The following is an 18523-nucleotide window of genomic DNA, read 5'->3' as shown; positions in this document are numbered from 1 at the left end:
AAGATTGTCTCACCCCGATATACCTAGGAGGTCTGTTCTGCACAATATAGGAATTGGGCCTTTAGTGTAGTGGCACCTACCCTGTGGAATTCCCTCCCTTTATATAAAGTGGTGCGGTCTGTTGTCTTTTCAGTGCCTACTGAAGACTTTTAACAAGCCTTTTAAGTGTAGATCTTTATCCCAGTTTTTATCTATATTGGAACTATTTTATTTGTGGAATTGTTTTTAAAAGTTTGTATTGTGAATGGCTATATTGGATTAAAACACAATTATTTTAATTGAGTTGTATATGCAACTGTTTTTAATTGTTTTCACACTTTTATTGTTTTATGGTTGTGACTTTTATTTCTTTTATAACTGTATATTTTATTGTCGTAACCCTTCCCGGGACCTCATGGTCAAAGACAGGTAAGAAATCTAATGTAATTAAATAATCTGAGCCCCCTTGCAAGAAGAGTCAGTACTTTCTGCGGTTCCTGTCTTTTAGGTATACCAAGAGCTGGAGAGGCTGCAGTTATTGCTTTGCAGTGAGTCATCAGCCTCTTTGCAACCCCCAAGACAGCTGCACACTCCGCAGGAGGATTCATACACCTCCAAGCCTCTCAACCAGCCTGAGGAGAGCGATGAAAGGCTGGAGGGTAGCTTGAGCCTTTTAAGCTATAGACGTATGCCCAGAGGGAATGTGTCTGTAGGCCAACTAGGTAAAATACACTGCGACCACTTTCATCCCTCCCCCTGACCCCCCCCCCCCCGCCCTGCTCCTGCCTCTTCAGGTATGTTTGGCCAATTGACCAGACGTATACTGGTAAATGACAAACATTTCAAACAATTAGCAAAAGTTTCCTTGAACTTAATTAAACAAAATATTGGTTAACTCTTATAGAGCAATGAAATGACAATTCTAAATGATATCGGCTAACTCTCTTACGCAAATGTCATCATGTCCAAGAAACGGAGCTGTGCTTATTTGGAGCCCCAGGGCAGCGGTTTCCAAACATTGTGTTCCTCATGGACCCCATGAAAGTGGGTGATGGTCTTGGCAGACCATGTCATGATTTTTCTGCCTGTTGCGGCAACTGCAGTGCACTATGCAGGATGCTGTGTGATTTTTAATTGTATTTGTATGGCTGCTTTTATTATAATATTTCATTCAAATTTTCCATAGAAATCAAGTTGTAAGATAATAAAAGATAAGAAATAAAAGAAGCAATAAAAATACAATTAAAATTAATATATTTAATGCGATGGACTCCTGTCTTCAGCCATGAATCCACACATTCCACAGACCACCTGAATGAAGCTCGTGGACCACTGGTGGTCTGCAGACCAGTTTTGGGAACTTCTGCCCTAGTGGTTGTTCCAACAGTTAATTTGTCTAAAAGGCAAACGGAACACAAAATACTCGGAACAATTCTAAAAGATAATACAAAAATTGTTTCTTAAATGGGGTTGTTACCATAGCACAGCATATGTGGCACCCGCTTCTAAAGAGTATCATGTAAGTGTAATAGACCCAGTGCATATAAGTGTAATACTCTTCCTCCTGTTTTTGCCGTCCGAGGAAGTGTTTATGCAATTAAACAGATGGGCCACAACCTGCATAGGCCCATTCTTAGCTTGATAGAATGTTTGAGGGAAGCTATCATGCATGCAGGAAGTCCCAGGCTCAATCCCTGACCTCTCCAGGTAGGGTTGAGAAAGAACCCTGTCTGACACCCTGGAGAGCTGCTGCTGGTCAGCGAAGACAATACCGGGCTAGATGGTCCAGTGGTCTCACTTGATATAAGATACATTCCTATGTAGCCACTTGACCATTTTCTCAACTTGCTGCATGTTCCTCTTAGTGGCATCTGAAGAAGTATGGCTTATCTTGCTACCTTTTTTGACCTCTGCCAGCATGTTTCTTTTTTGACATTTCTCTTCCCCTTCCCTCCAAGTCCTTGCTAGCTTATTCTGTGACATCGCCCTACCATCACCAACCAGTGTCTGACAATTCTGGCCTAATTCTTGATTGTACCCTATTTTTTTCTGTGCATTTTTTTTAAAAAAAATGTTATCTTCGTCTTTCAATGGCAGCTTACAACATCAAGTTAAAAGCACTAAAATATAGCTAACAGAACAACAATAAAATAACAGCACCACCACTAACAACAATTTAAAAGTAAAACCACAAACATCTTTAAAATCCTGGGGAAAGAACCTAGCAGTGAAAAGACATTGGTCAGCACCAGGCAAAAAGAGAAGGGAAGGAGTTCTGTGAGGTGCAACTGCCAAGAAGGTCATGTCCTTTGTAGAAACCGCCTCCCTTCGGTGGGGGGCACCCAGAGTTGGGCCTCGGTTGTCACTCAGTGCTTGGCTACTTTCTCCCTGCAGGCTACTCTGCCCCTCAGATCGTCATCAACCCAGCACGAAGGCGTATGATGGAACGGCTGGCACTCTACCGAGATGGAGAGCTTGACAGCCTGGCTGTGCTTGCTTCTACACCTTCGGGGGAAGGTAACCTTCCCACTTCTTCTCTTGCAGACGGAGGGTCGCACTAGTCAGTCTTCAAAATGACCACTGAATTAGAGAGTGGCAAGTTCAAGAAGAGCAGATCAGTTCGCCATCACCCTTCCATCTTTTCTCAGCAATCAGTGTGTTCATCTATTTGTTGACACCAAAGAGGGTTGGACGTTGTAGCGTAGCTCAAGGAACTATGTGGAAATCATTTGTTTTATGACTGAATGTACAGTCCTGCTTTCTTGCAGCCCTGGATGCAATTGTCAATAAAACTGGTCAGGGGGCTTTATGTAAACTAGGTGGAAGAACACTTCAAGTCACCCTCAAATAAATAATAACCCAGTGTATAAGCCAAGCTGCAGAAGATCTGGAGTGGGGAGAAAATAGCTCCACCCATTATACTTTGCTGTCCCACATTCCTGGAACTCTCCCTTTTTCAGAATGCTTATGTGGTTCCTCCATACTCTCTCAGTCTTCTTTTAACAGCCTTTAATCTTATCCTCATTTCCAACAGAGACAAAGACAAAGCATCCCCCATGTATTGGCTCACATTCCTCCCTTGTTATCAGTGCCTGTCCCTTCCTCTGTGGTCTTTCCAAGAAGTGAGCAAGAACAGGAAAACGTATACAAAAATACTGGTCTGCTGGCACTGGCAGTAGGAGCAGAGACTGAAGGGTCCTCCCTCCCCCTCCCCCCCCCGTAACCAATACTACTAGAAAATGGGGAGGGCCAAAAAGGGTTAGAGTTGGCATTTAGGCTTGCATTTCATAAAAAGATTTGAAAGAGTTCTGCTGAATTACACCAAAGGTTCCTCTTATCCATTCCCTTCCACTAACTGCATACTGCCTCTGAACATGGAGATTCTGCATCTGTTTAGTCATTGTGATTAATGGCTACTAAAATGCTTCCATAAATTTGTCTAATCCCCGTTTAAAGCCATCTGAATTAGCAGCTATCATCTTAAGGCAGTGATTTCCATACAATATGTATTACGTGGAAAAAGTACATTATTTGAGATCATTGGTCTATCTAACCTAGTATTATCTACTATGATTGGCAGTACCTCTACAAAAGTCTCACTAAGGAGGTGGTCTTCTGACCCTTTTCCTTCATATCCTTTAACATGAGGATGGAGATCCTGTGGCCCTTTAAATGTTGCTGGACTACAGCTCCCATCACCCCTGACTATGGCATTGCTGGCTGGTGCTGATGGGAGTTGGTGTCCAACAACATACAGAGGGTCACAGGTTCTCCACCCCTGCTTTAACTGGACATTCTGGGAATTGAACATGAGACTTCACGCATGCAAAGCACATGCTTTACCACCAAGTTGTGGGCTCCAGGTTTTTTCCTAAGGGTCGTTTTTCCTACCATGGCGTGAGAGACAATCAACACAGGACCTCTTGGCACCCAAAGCAACAATCATACATGTACACAATTCCATGGAGCATGGCCAAGACCATGGAGGTCTCTTCTCCGCCCGCCCCCCATCATTATGGTTTTTGTATTCTAACTTGAGAGGAAGGACACAAAAGGTACTGTGCTACCAGTGATTTGAGGGAGGGTGTACATTAAAAAGGAACTGTGGAGGTGTTACTCCATGACAGGGTAAAACATTAGCTGTATAAGGTTTTCTGTCTTTTCTACTCTCCAGAGCACATTGCGGAACCCCCTCGGGAGCCCGAAGAGAGTGATGAATTCGAGTAACAAACTTGAGTGACGTGGAAGGATTAAAGTTCTCACAGCGCTGATGGCACTTTGCATGTTATAAGGTTCCACCCTCCCTTGGATGGGGTGTGTCTGTTGGTATGGCCCATCCCATGGTGCACAGGTGTTTCTGGTAGAATCTGGCAGCAAGCTAGCAACATGGCTCAAATGGGGGCTACCAATAGACCTGTATTAGTTGGGGATCAAAGCACATTTCCAAAACTGGAAAGCAGGAAGAAGTGACTGTATTTTTCTCCCTGACCCTCCCTACACAGAAGTCACCCCACTACATACTACTGTTTCTTGAACTGATAACAGTAAATAAAACATTTTATATATTTGTAACCTGTCTATATCCTTTTGATTTGCAGATTGTACTTAGGTATAGGCAGAGATTTGGGTTGTTTTTTTAAAGAAAGAACTAGACTGAGCTAGTATTAGTATTAAAGCAGACTGAACAATCAGCCTCTTTGCCACAATAGGAGGAGATGGTATTTTGCAATAATGGAGAAAGGAAAGCATGGTTTTTTAAAAGGTTTCCAGTAGGCTGGGAATTCTGCCTTCCTTCCTCTTCCCTACTTTGCCAGCCTGAGAAGACCAGATGGGCATAGAGAAGGCAAGAGGGAAGCCAAAATCCCAACAGGATCTTACACACACTCGTGTGTTCCCTGCTGCCACTCTTGGTATTAACCATTTGGTTTTTGTTCAGGGAGATTAAAACAAAACCAGCTTTTCTTAAAACCATGGTTTGAAAGTGGGCTTATGTAGCATGGTTTTGAAGGGGGCTGGTTAGCGTTACGTGCTAGCCATAAAACTGTTAATGCTCAACTGTGGCTAGCACTAAGAAGAGAGTTATCCTGGAGTGGGGAAGCAGGAGAAGGAAAACTCTTCAAAACTAAAATTCCATAGTAAGATAGCTTATGCTAAATCAGACCATTGGTCCACCAGATTCAGTCCACCTGGGCAGGAGTCTTTGTCAGCCCTAGATGCAGAAACCAGGAATTGAACTTGGCACCTTCTGCACGCAAAGTATGTACCACTGAGGAATGGTTATTTGATCAACTGTAAAAATGACAATGAGAGGTAGCAAAATACCTTAAATATGACACCACTACCATCAAAAAAGCAGTTACCTCTGTACTATTGTTATTTCACTAATTGGATTTCTTACCTGCCCTTCATAAGGTGCCAGTGCAGGTTACAAAAATAAAAATACAATATTAAAATCAGTTAATACAATGTTTCAATCAGTACAATCAGATAAACAGGATAAGTCCTAAAAGTATTTATCTTGGGTGTCAAAGCAAGGTCAGTGTCATACTTAAAAGTTATTTTTGCTTTCCCTGGGCTGTATGTTTGCAAAATTGACACATCAGCAGTAATCTATAGCTCTAGCGACTGCCTAACTAGTGTGAGCCCTTGTGGGGGCTGGCACACGGGAACATTTTGCTGTCTGAATCAGAAAAGCCAAAGAGTAGCTTCTTCTTAGTATGGGGGATAGAACACACTGGATGCCTTTCTCTCACTCTCTCTCGCTAGACAAAAGTCAATCATATTTAATTGACCCCCATTAGATTTTTCTGTCAAGTTTGTTGCTGTTGGTTATGAAGCATTGGCTGTGGGCCATAGTAGAAATTCATGGGATGGCTCTAGAGGTGTTCTGTCTTGTTTGTGGCAGGAGGGCCCAGATACTGGTGAACTACATTGTATGTGAGTTGCTGATTAGTTTTTAATCTAAACGCTCTGCATCAAAGCTAGGTCAGTGGTTCCCAAACTTTTCCCCCCACAGACCACTTGAAAATTGCTGACGGTCGAGGTGGATAGTTTAATGATATTTCTGCCTGCGGTAACGACTGCAATGCACTGTGCTGCATGCTGTATGCTTGTTAATTTTATTTTTATTGCTTGCTTTATTTCTTGTATTTTATTACAATTTGCATTCTGTAGAATTTACAATACAATAAAATACAACATAAGAAATAGAAGTAATAAAAATACAATTTAAATAAATATGAATAGTTAACACTGATATGCCATGGACCATCTGAATGAAGCTCAAGGGTCATAATTTGGGAACCCCCGACCTAGGTCTTACATTGACTGGTTATCTGCTGCTTAGACATTGTGGAGAACTGGATACAAGTGAGCTGATTAGAGGATGAATCTAGACAAGATTGAGGTAATTTATAGTTTAAGCTGGGAGAGGGTAGGAAGGGGACACGAAAACCAGAAATCTCTGTAACAGGAGTTCTTGCTGGTTGTCCCACAGCTATAAAATGTCTATGTGCCCTTGATGTTCAACCATGGCATACAAAAGAGGGTTGACAGCAAGGAGTTTTTGGCCAATGTTAAAGGTTGCTGTAGAACGTAGGGAAAAGGTGGTCTCTATACAATGGAAAATGTAAACTTCATGCGGCAGTAAAGAAAAAGGCAAATTCCGTTTTGGGGATTATTGGAAGAGATTGAAAATAAAGTGGTAGAGTGCAGCCCTCCAACAGTATATTACAATAATCTAGTTGCAAGATTACAGAGGTGTGAATGCTAATTGCTTGGTCTCAGAACAATGGAACCTTAAAAGAGGAGAAAAGCATGACTAGCAACCACTACAACCTGATCTTCCAGAGGTACCCCAAGGTTGTGAATCTAAGGGATTAGTTGATAACTAATAAACAACCATTATAGCAGTGGCTTCCCACTATTTCCAAAGCTCAAAAGTGTTGCGTTGGCCTTAAAGGACCTGGACCCTCCTATGTATGGAGACCTGGTAGTGTGAAGTTTGGAAGCTAAAAGATGATTGCTGGAGCCTGGCAGCACTTGGTTATCCTAAAAAACAAAAGAGCACACCACAACTTAAGCCTCTTACTAAATGACCTCCAGCGTAGCAGTATTGACCTCTTTCTATGTATTTCCAAAATATATTTATGATGTCTTTATTGGTGTCTGCCTTTCACAAGAAATACATCCTTGTAAAACTGAGTTGCTTAAACCAAGGCCAGACAACTTTTTTTTCCTGCTGAGGGCTGTGTTCCCTTGGAGGTAATCACTAAAGGGACATATGCCAATGCTCAGCAGGGCTAGAACTACCTCCATGCACATACACAATGCCCACCACCCATGCTGTTTTTCTCTGAAGAATCTCGAGAGAATATCTTAACTTCTCCTTCCTTCAGCTGTGTGAAAGCAGGCAAGGACTGCATGAAATTAGGCTGACAGTTGCAGGTGGTCTGCCCCTGGTTTAAACTTTAGAATAGAGAAAAGGGACAGATACTATGGGAAATAGGCTTGTCATCTTTTTCCTGGGACCCATGGGAGGAGGCTGAAACCGTGAAACTTGAGGTCAAACTCTGGTGCCTAGCAGCCCTTGGAGACCTCCACCTCTCCTATTTCATCACAACATTTCAAAGCAGTTGAGAGCACTTTCCTGATGTTCCCATGGTCTAGAGAAATTGGGTATTTTCTTCTGTGTGCTTTTGTTAAAAGCATCAAGACTGGCCTTGAGACCTTTCCACTTGGGCAGGAAATAAACAGAACAGATGACACTGTAGAAAGGGGTCCTTGCCAACACCCCTGCTATCTTTTCACATTGAGAAAAGCCAGAGCAGTTTCTATGAGCAGCTTTTTATTCTTACAGATTCAATTATTTTAAATCCCCCTGCCATTGCAGAAAGCATTTATCCTTTGATGATAAGGTTATAAACTTTGATATGTAAAGATTGTGGAGTAATTCACTGAGACTTGAGGTGGCATCTGCTCAAACGGATAAAAAAGAGGAAGGCACAATGGAATTGCAGCACGTCACAGATCTTGGACCAAAAATGGCCAGTGAACTGGTGGAATGGCGCCCATTGTGCCAGCTCCAGGTCCCATAGCTTGAGGCTTACAAAGCCCAGGAAAGAGACCATTCCTAGTGCCATGATCCAAGCAGACATGGCATTACCCAAACGCCTCTGCACCTTCAATACTCTCCAAACAACTATGAATATATGTCCACTCAATGCCATCTCAAAACCTTGGGGGTGAAGCAATGCCAGAGCATAGCTTGCCAATGAAGTTGCTTCCATGGCCAGGAAGGTGCCTGGTTGCCACCCTTGCTCCAGGAAGTGGCACCAGACGGCACCCCAAGCAAAAATTGGCAATGTCAACCACTGATCTAAGACAGCTGCCCAATGATGCTGTGTCCAGAGTCTGACCCATTGTACAGGCCCATATACAAGAGCCATGAGGGCAAAGACTTCCTGAAGGTAGTGTGTCTGGCCTTTTTTGTCACCTGAAGGCAGCCAGTACCAGCCCAGAACTATGTAGGCCAAATTGATTAAACAATTGGCAGGCATAGCCAGTACAGCAGGCAATCCTGGCACAGTTGGTTCAGCATAATACTCGTACCCAACATCCGTGCAAACGCCATCAAAGACTCCGGAAGCCACAACCGCTACACACAGCACAAGACCTCCAGATACAAGCCAGACTGGCTCTCTGCCTTCTGGTTTCATAACAGTCCTTTTTGAAGTCTCGGATGAATTTCCTTGCACAATGACCGAGCTGCTCCTGCGGCAACTGTTTTGCTGTTCCATGAGTTGCTTGCTTGTGCGGAAGTGGTGTTTTGAATTCCTTGCCTCCCAACTGCAATTTCACAGAAGGAGAAAAGAGATTATGAAAGGAGTAGCAGGTTTCCAAGTTTTGAGTTCTCCTATCCCAGTGTGGACTTTGGATTCTTCTGCTATTAATGGCACAAGAAAAGTGAGTGAATGGGGGTTCATGACAAAGGGGGGGAAACTGTGCTCCTATTCTGAAAGTTTAATGCATTATTGGCCTTTTCCATGGCCCCCTCTCCCCAGAGCAGAGTTTGGTGCCTGTGTAGAACTACGTACAAGCACGGTTTCCTTGGCAGCCACTCCAGTCATGCTGCTTCCAGTGACTGCGGTTATGAAACAGCTGTAGTGGCAGGATTGGCTGTTGGTGACATCACTGCAAAGTGGGGGTAAGGTTGTTTCCTTCCCAAGATCTTGTGTTTTGTAACCATGGAGATAGCAAGAACCAGGCTCTAGATGGTCCCTTGGGTTATGCCTATAAGACATCCTGGACTACAAACTGCAGGATATTTACTGCAGGGGCATTGCTCCACCTCCTTCAGAAGAATCTCTATATAGGACACGTGTCCATTTTGCAAAAACTACATAATGCTAAACTTTATGCACCCTTGGAATAGAATGCCTCCCCCTGCCTCCCAAGTAATGTAATATTGGAAGGCGCTTCTAAATGTCACTCAGGAAGTGTCTTGTTATCAAGTTCCTTTGGATTTGAAGTTAGTATTAATGAGGGAATCTTACTATATTTACATCCTACCTTTCTTCTGAGAAGCTAAAGGCAGCATACATTTTATCCTTGCAACAACCCCATGATGTAGGTTAGGCAGAGGAAGAGGGTGACTGGTCCAGAATCACCAGTGAGCTTCATGACTGAGAGCAGGAATTTGAACTAGGGTTTTTCCAGTCCTAGGCTGATAGGATAGAACTACAAGTTCCTTGAAATGTGTGTTCCAAAACTTATGCTTGCTCAAGGTAACAAATGCATGGGAGGGGGGCATTTTTTTGAGAGAGGAGGGTGCATTCTTAAGTCTGTTAAACAAATATGTTAATATTTTAATTCAACATTAACAAAAAAAGATAGGGAAAAAATAAAAAAGCAGCAAGAAGCATCATACACCCTGGCTGAAATCCTAGACTCAGTTTCCTGAAAGTAACCTCACTGAACCCAGACTTACTTTTGAGTAGACTTGATTAATGTTGCACTGTATCATAACATATCCTTCCACATATATTATGAGATTTTTTAGCCCATGAGGATGTCCAAAATATCACCAAAAATAAGTGTTTGCCACTTCAAAATTTGCTTGTCAATAGTCCTGCAACTATTTTCATTAAAGCTATATTCCAACTAGTTCTTGATTATTGCAATGTGCACACCTTTCCTTATTTTTTTGCTGGACAGATATTTGCTGCTAACTGTACCTAATCACGTTATTACTGAATTATATATTTTGAAAGGCATGCCTTGGCTGCAGAAGTAGAGCCATGGACCAAAAAACCACTGTCAATGCACTTCCAGAGGGGGGAGGGGAACACCTTCATGGAAAAGGACACAATAGTGCTGTAAAGTATATTTATATTGCACAAGGTAAAAGTGAGTTCAGGCCATGTCAAATACAAATATGTTACATCTGTATGTACACTCTTACCACCAACAGAGCCACTTATCCTTTTCTGTTTAATTTTAATTATATAGATACAAACATCTTGAATGTTTATTTTAAAAATGAAATACAAGTTTTTTTCTACAAAGTTGAAAAAAAATTGTTACCTTCTTTATTAAAACAGGGCTGAGTGACCTCTGGCCATGCAGATATTGTACTCCCATCAGTACCAGTCAGCATGGCCAGTGCTCAGGGATGATGGGAACTGAAGTCCAACAATATTGGGAGGGCTACCGGTTCCCCATCCCTGGTTAAAAAAAATAATAATGTAAGGGTATGGGACTGTGACAAATCCAACTAGCACTTTTTCCCTCCCTAAACAAGTAGAAGAATCAACATAGAAATTATCCCGTGTAATCCCCACTGAAATGAGTGGGAACTGCATAGAACAGTGCACAGCATGATTATTTCTGTAGCATTAGTCCAACGAGACCTAGATAGGCGAATTTCCTGGCACATTGTATCCCATGGGTCAGATCTGTATATCTCCCATCCTGCTACCCTGCATCCACTGCCTCACCTTGCCTTATAGCCTTGTCCTCTGGTTCCTGTTATTGCACAGGCAACTCAAGGCAGGAACAACAATCAATTCACCTACACTAGGCTTAAAATTTTTTATTTACTTAAGAGTATTTATAACCTGCTTAATATTTAAGAATCTTAGTGTACAACATAAAAAACAAACAATATATCATTAAAAGCTTGTAGTCCCCAAGGAGGTGTCCAGTGCAACGTCTGCTGCACCTTCTTGGGAACAGTTTCAGTTGATGCAGCCTGATGATGTAGACAAGGTGCTTGCGATGATGCAGCCAGCAACGTGTCCTCTTGACCCTTGCCCTTCTTGGCTTATTAAAGCTTGCCGAGGGGGGTTGACCAAGTGGATCCAGGGTGTGGTCAACGCATCACTGCGGCGAGGGTGTGGTTCCAGCCGCCTTGAAAGATGCGGTGATCCGACCGCTCCTGAAAAAGTCCACCCTGGACCCATCGGTCCGTGACAATTACCGACTGGTCACAAATACCCCCTTCTTAAAGAAGGTGATTGAGAGGGTTATGGCGCAGCAATTGCAAGTACTCTTGGACGAAATCTTGACCCATTTCTTGGACGATTATCTCGACCCATTCCAGTCTGGGTTCAGGCCCGGTTATGGGACTGAATCGGCCTTGGTCGCCTTGACGGATGACCTTTATTGAGAGAAGGACAGGGGGAGTACAACCCTGTTACTCTTACTTGATCTCTCAGCGGCTTTTGATACCATTGACCATGGTATCCTTCTGGGACGACATGGTGAGATGGATATTGTTTTAGAGTGGTTCCGATCCTATCTCCAAGGTTGTTTTCAGAGAATAGCATTGGGTGATTGTCTTTCGGCTCTCTGGCAGTTGTGCTGTAGGGTGCTGCTGGGTAACATCTTGTCCCCCATGCTGTTTAACATCTATATGAATCCCTTGGGAGCGGTCATCAGGCAATTTGGGGTGAAATGTTAGCAGTACGCTGATGATACCCAGCTCTATTTCTCTGCAACATCTGAATCGGGAGAGGCTGTGCAAGCCCTGGACCACTGCCTGCATTCAGTAGTGGGCTGGATGAGGGCCAATAAACTGACTCTGAATCCTAGCAAGACAGAGGCACTGTGGGTTGGTGGTTCCTGAGTTCAAATAATTGGTCAGTTGTGTGCTTTGGACGGGGTTGTACTCCCTCTGAAAAAGTAGGTCCATAGCCTAGCGGTGCTCCTGGATCCATCTTTGTTGCTAGAGGCCCAGGTGACCTCAGTGACTAGAAGTGCCTTTTACCAGCTTCAGCTAGTAAGACAGCTGCGGCCACTTCTGGACCAGGATAGCCGGAACACTGTTGTCCACACACTGGTAACCTCTAGCCTCGATTACTGTAATGCGATCTACATTGGGCTGCCCTTGAGGTTGGTCTGGAAGTCGCAGCTGGTGCAAAATGCAGTGGTGAGACTGCTCACTGGGGCAGGGTATCGCCAACATGTCACTCTGCTGCTGAAAGAATTGCACTGGCTGCCCATTTGCTACCGGGCAAAGTTCAAGGTTCTAGTCTTGCTGTACAAAGCCCTATACAGCTTTGGACCAGGATACTTGGAAGACCATCTCATATACCCAGTCGATCAATGCGCTCTGCAGGTGAGGGCCTCCTGCAGATACCATCTTATCAGGAAGCCCGTTCCACACAACACAGGAAACAGACCTTTAGTGTGGTGGCACCTATCCTGTGGAATTCCCTCCCCTTAAATATTGGACAGGCGCCGTCTCTGCGATCTTTTCGGTGCCTATTGAAGACCTTCCTCTTTCAACAAGCCTTTTAAGTTGAGACCTATTCCAGTCTGTGTCTGGGTTGGAATTGCTTTTTACTATGTTTTTAAACCTTTTTTTAAGATGGCTTGAAAGCTTTTTAAAAAATGTTTTTAAAGATGTTTTATTTTAAAGTCTGGTTTTATGATGTTTTAAAGTGTTTTTAGTGCTTTTGTTTGCCGCCCTGGGCTCCTGCTGGGAGGAAGGGCAGGATATAAATCAAATAATAAATAAATAAATAAAAATTACATCCTATAAACAGTAAAACTGCAGTACAAAAGCATGTAAAAAATGAAAGAGGAATTCATGGAGTTAAACATATAAAGCAAGATCCAACCTTATGGATCAGAGAAAGTCTTGGGCAAAAATAAACCTTTACAAAGCATCTGAAGCAACTGATAGTTCCTAATTCACATATGACAGAGGGAAGATCATTCCGCAGCGCAGGGGGAACAGGAGAAAAAGCTAGTTTTGGCTGTACAATTTTCCCATATGATCTACATGATCTTATGGGTCTATACGAAGGCAAGCGGTCTTTCAGGTAACCTGGTCCTGAGTTGTTCTGGACTTTATATGTTAACAAAACCTTGAGCATGGCCCAATATGTGATTGGCAGCCAGTCCAGTTCCCTCAGCATAGGTGTAATATGTGCACATCCAGGTGCTCCACTTAACTTGGCTGCAGCTTCTGGACAATCCCAAGGAAAGACCCACAGAGAGTGCATTACAGTAGTCCATTTGTGAAATACCCAACCCATTAATCACAGTGGCTAAGCTATCCCTGTTCACGATAAGGCATAGGCCCTCCTCGCTACAGAGGTCACCTGTAGAGATGGATCTAGTAGCATCCCCAGATGATGCACCTGTTCCTTCAAAGGAAGTTCAATCCCATCCAGAACAGGTAAACTTCCAGGTCCCGGATCTGGTAACCACACGCCCACAGAATCTCTCTCTTACCAGTATTCAGTCTCAGTTTGTTGACCTTCATCCAGCACAGTCACAACCTCTCCCGATTCACATGTTATGAAGAAATAGAGTTGGGTGTGATCAACATACTAACGTTACCATGCCCCCAATCTCCTAATGACCACTTCCTGCATTAGGGATAAAACACTGTCCTGCCTTTGTGTATCAAGTGTGTTGGGATGGGGGACAACAGACAATCTGCAACTTTCTCTCCCTGTATCTTTTCTCATGCTTGAATGCCACCTGCTACCCAGCAAACAGCTACAGATGCAGGGTTGGATATGTCTGAGCATCCATTCACTAGAAACCCACAGTTTTATTTATTTATTATACCGCCCGACTAGCATTAGCTCTCTGGGCGGTGTACAACAAAATATAAAAATACAAAAACATCTCAAAATCTCATAATAAAATACAGCATAAACATATGTAAAAACAAGAAATCAGAAACAATTACAACAAAATTTAAAACTAAAACAAGTTACATATTAAAACGCCATAGCAAAGAGGAAGGTCTTAACCTGGCGCCGAAAGGACAACAATGTTGGCGCCATACGCACCTCTTCGGGGAGACTGTTCCACAATTTGGGGGCCACCACTGAGAAGGCCCTAGATCTTGTCACCACCCTCCGAGCCTCCCTATGAGACGGAAGTCGGAGGAGGGCCTTCGATGTAGAGCATAGTGTACGGGCAGGTTCATATCGGGAGAGGCGTTCCGACAAGTATTGTGGTCCCGCGCCGTATAGGGCTTTATAGGTTAGAACCAACACTTTGAATCTAGCCCGGAAGCATATTGGCAGCCAGTGCAAGCAAGCCAGAACAGGTGTTATGTGTTCCCACCGCCTGGTCCCCATTATTAATCTGGCCGCCGCATTTTGGACAAGCTGTAGCTTCCGAACTGTTTTCAAAGGCAGCCCTACCTGCATTGCAGTAATCCAGTCGCGAGGTTACCAGAGCATGTACGACTGATGTTAGGTCCTCCCTGCTCAGAGAGGGACGTAGCTGGGCCACCAGCCGAAGCTGGTAGAAAGCATTCCGTGCCACCGATGCCACTTGGGCCTCAAGTGACAGGGAAGGATCTAAAAAGGGCTGCCCTTGAAGTTCGGAAGCTTCAGCTAGTGCAGAATGCGGCAGCTAGACTATTGACGAGGACCAGTCGGTCTTCGCACATAACTCCTGTTCTGGCTCGCCTGCACTGGCTACCTATTTGCTTCCGGGCGAGATTCAAGGTGCTGGTTATGACCTATAAAGCCTTACATGACGTGGGACCGCAATACCTGGTGGAACGCCTCTCCCGCTATGAACCTACCCGCTCACTTCGTTCAGCATCTAAGGCCCTCCTCCGGGTACCAACTCATCGTGAAGCCCGGAGGGTGGTTACTAGATCTAGGGCCTTTTCTGTGGTGGCCCCCGAGTTGTAGAATAGCCTCCCCGAAGAGGTACGCCTGGCGCCTACATTGTTATCTTTCCGGCGCCAGGTAAAGACCTTCTTATGCTCCCAGGCATTTTAATCATTTTAATCTTGTAATACTAATCCTTTTATCATCTTATATTTTGTTTAATTGTATTTTGTTTTCATTGCGTCTTATATGTTTTGTGATTTTATTATTATGATGTATGTATTTTATCCTATTCTGTTTACCGCCCTGAGAGCTACTTGCTATGGGCGGTATATAAATGCAACAAAATAAATAAATAAATAAATAAAAAGACTCCCAGACTACGAACCCGGTCCTTTAGGGGGAGTGTAACCCCATCCAGGACAGGGTGTATATCCACCATCCGATCAGGGAAGCCGTTCACCAACAGCATCTCAGTCTTGTCTGGATTGAGCTTCAGTTTGTTAGCTCTCATCCAGTCCATTATTGCAGCCAGGCAACGGTTCAGCACATTGACAGCCTCACCTGAAGAGGATGAAAAGGAGAAATAGAGCTCTGTGTCATCAGCGTACTGGTGGCAATGCACTCCATAGCTCCTGATGACCGCACTCAACGGCTTCATATAGATGTTGAAAAGCATGGGAGACAGAACCGAACCCTGCGGGACTCCACATTGCAGAGCTCATGGTGTCGAGCAATGTTCCCCAAGCACAACCCTCTGGAGACGACCCGCTAAGTAAGAGCGGAACCACTGCCAAACAGTACCCCCAACTCCCAGCTCCCCAAGCCTCTCCAGAAGGATACCATGGTCGATGGTATCAAAAGCCGCCGAGAGATCAAGGAGGATCAACAGAGTTACACTCCCTCCATCCCTCTCCCGACATAGGTCATCATACAGGGCAACCAAGGCTGTCTCAGTGCCAAAACCGGGCCTAAACCCCGATTGAAACAGATCTAGATAATCAGTTTCATCCAATAGCGCCTGGAGCTGGCCAGCAACCACTCGTTCCAAGATCTTGCCCAGGAATGGAACATTTGCTACTGGTCTGTAGCTGTTGAAATTTTCCGGGTCCAAGGAAGGTTTTTTCAGGAGTGGTCTTACTGCCGCCTCCTTCAGACAGCCAGGGACCACTCCCTCTCGTTACTGTTGCAGCTGCTGCGGAGAGGGATAGCAAAACTGGAGGTAGGTCAAGAGTGGGCACCATTTGAGGCTCACGTTACTTAATCTTTTTTCTAGCTCTGCACCTGTACTTTTAACTGCAGCCTGACATTTAAGAGATAGACATTTTCTGGCATGGAGATACTGAGAAAAACTTCACCTACTGAGATGCATGTATCTTGGCTGCTGTTAATAGCAGAGGTGCAGTAAAAATGTAGCAACCTTCTCTGAGGGAAATAGGATGATCCAGAAATGCTATGCGAGTATGCACTGGGCAAGCTGACCTGGTTCCCTAATCTCTCTATATAACTCAGTACCTAGCATTTTGTCACATCATGACTTTGAAACAACCTTCACATGGGGTTATGCAGACAGAAGCACATTTGATAATAGCAAGGGGCTTCAGGGGAAAAGAATTCTATCTCTCATCCAAACAGTGTTTTCAACTGCACCTCTTAGTTTTCTCCCATACAAGGGAACAATTGCCATTTTCTGCTATTAGGAAAGAGTAATTCACTCAAGGATATGATTGTTGTGACAAAAAACCCTACCCTCCAGCTCTGGCACGAACTGATTTGCCCTCATTTACAGGGATCCTGCAGGAGTTGCAATACTGCATCCCTCCCTGCCCCCTATGACTTCACAGTGAAAAAGCTCTTCTGCCATCCCCGCACCCACCACTCATACTGACATTTTGCTAGCCATCTAATATGACTAAGCACTGTATTTCTTTAGTAACAAGAAGTACAAGAGTTGAAATCCATCAAACTTGGCTCACCTTTGAAAGAACAGAGAAATTATCCTCTGCACAAAACCCCATTGTTAGTTGTATATCACATTTGTTTTGACAGCTAGGGTTTCTTATTTGTAGTGATTAGATTTAGACTGCAATTCTATGTCCATTTACCTGAGAGTAACTCAGTGTTACCTGAGACTGTACTCAATGGGACCTATTTCTGAGCAGACACATATAAAATTGTGCTATAAATCAAATCTAACTTCTTATGGTTTCTAGAACAGTTTCAATCGTCAAAATGCTGATTCTCATCTAAGTCTTCTCTGTTCAAGTGTTGTATCCAATTCTACAATTATGTGGGGGAAAGTAAGTGCTGCTTATTTGTATGAAATTGTCCTAACTTCTGAAATTAGCATATTAGCAGCATAAACAAAACCCTTTCCAGGTTACTCAGTGTTATTTATGTAACACCATCCATATACATTGTTTTATATAGTAACAAAACAAAAAAGGCAGCTCTCCTATCTTAGGAGTCTAAATTTCCTAGATGGGGAAACAACAAAGGGGAGCAAATATAAGGGAAAGGGAAGAATATTCACAAATACAGTTAATTATGGTGATTTCCCCACGTCCGATTTGGCATGAAAGAGGCAGTATCTCTAGATTTTTGATCCTAAGCAGTGGTTTTATTAGTAATAGTATTTAAACCAAAACATAAACGCTGCAATCCTGGACACACTTACCTAGGAGTAAGCCTCACTGAACGCAGACTTACTTCCGCATAAGCATGAGTACGTTTGGGCTGAGCTTTTATTTTGAATAGATTTAATAAGCTGCAGAGCAGTACAATAATCTATTAACTCAGCAGCACATTCCACGCTGTTCAGTGGGGCTAAATCTTATGTAAGCATACACAACCTTGCAACACTCTCACAGTCTAACTTTGCGAGGTCACGAGAATCACGAAACGGTAAAAGGAAGTGTAGACTTGCCCCATCTATGGTGGTGGAAGCTGAAATCCACTCATATCCGGGTCTTCATATAAACGGCCCTTCAGCTAGAAAGAGAGGGCTGTCGGGGAAATTACATCTACGCCTGCGCATTGAGAAAAGCGGTTGCTATAACAATTTCAGGGCGCAGGTCCCGGGATACCTCTACCTCTTGTTACGGCCATACATTCCAATCACATTGTACTTCCTCCAGGAGAAACTAGACTGTTTTAAATTATTTAAACGTGCCAGACAACTGTATCCTAGCAACCGAAGGTTTCTAAGCGCCATCTTGAGTAGGCACATCCGGACGGCAGATAGTGGCCATCTTTAAAGACGATTACCCTCCCTCAAGTGTTTGGGTCGCCATCTTGAAAAATTATGTCATGATAGCGCCATAGTGATTATTAGTAACACGCCATATTTGTTCCCGCCTTCAACATCCGAGTAATTTAGCACGTTTGGGCCATCTTGTTTAACTTTCGGATGATTCTCGCCATCTTGGATCTATTTTGAGAAGTGCAAACTA

At 43.6% G+C, this 18523-nt stretch overlaps 2 protein-coding genes across 16 annotated transcripts in view; one reads left to right on the top strand and one right to left on the bottom strand.

Moving 5' to 3' along the window:
• The window catches only part of IRAK1 (interleukin 1 receptor associated kinase 1), a 37390-nt gene extending 32839 nt beyond the window's left edge, over window positions 1-4551 (top strand). For 5 of the 6 annotated variants that reach the window (XM_061613950.1, XM_061613946.1, XM_061613948.1 and 2 more), the window contains 3 exons: window positions 488-701; window positions 2374-2496; window positions 4154-4551. In XM_061613950.1, coding sequence (XP_061469934.1) covers window positions 488-701; window positions 2374-2496; window positions 4154-4206 — 390 coding nt within the window. In that variant the 3' untranslated portion in view covers window positions 4207-4551. The remainder of the gene's footprint in view (window positions 1-487; window positions 702-2373; window positions 2497-4153) is intronic. The other variant, XM_061613947.1, reaches the window with a different exon arrangement.
• Window positions 4552-5195: 644 nt separating this feature from the next.
• The window catches only part of TMEM187 (transmembrane protein 187), a 14483-nt gene continuing 1155 nt past the window's right edge, over window positions 5196-18523 (bottom strand). For 4 of the 10 annotated variants that reach the window (XM_061613937.1, XM_061613939.1, XM_061613938.1 and 1 more), the window contains exon 2: window positions 5196-8826. In XM_061613937.1, coding sequence (XP_061469921.1) covers window positions 7932-8777 — 846 coding nt within the window. In that variant the 5' untranslated portion in view covers window positions 8778-8826 and the 3' untranslated portion in view covers window positions 5196-7931. The other 6 variants (XM_061613931.1, XM_061613934.1, XM_061613933.1 and 3 more) reach the window with 6 other exon arrangements.

The sequence above is a fragment of the Rhineura floridana genome, chromosome 3 (genome assembly GCF_030035675.1).
Source record: "Rhineura floridana isolate rRhiFlo1 chromosome 3, rRhiFlo1.hap2, whole genome shotgun sequence".
Taxonomy (NCBI): domain Eukaryota; kingdom Metazoa; phylum Chordata; class Lepidosauria; order Squamata; family Rhineuridae; genus Rhineura; species Rhineura floridana.
Note: the sequence above shows the minus strand (reverse complement) of the source record. Positions and strands in the feature narration are given on the sequence as shown.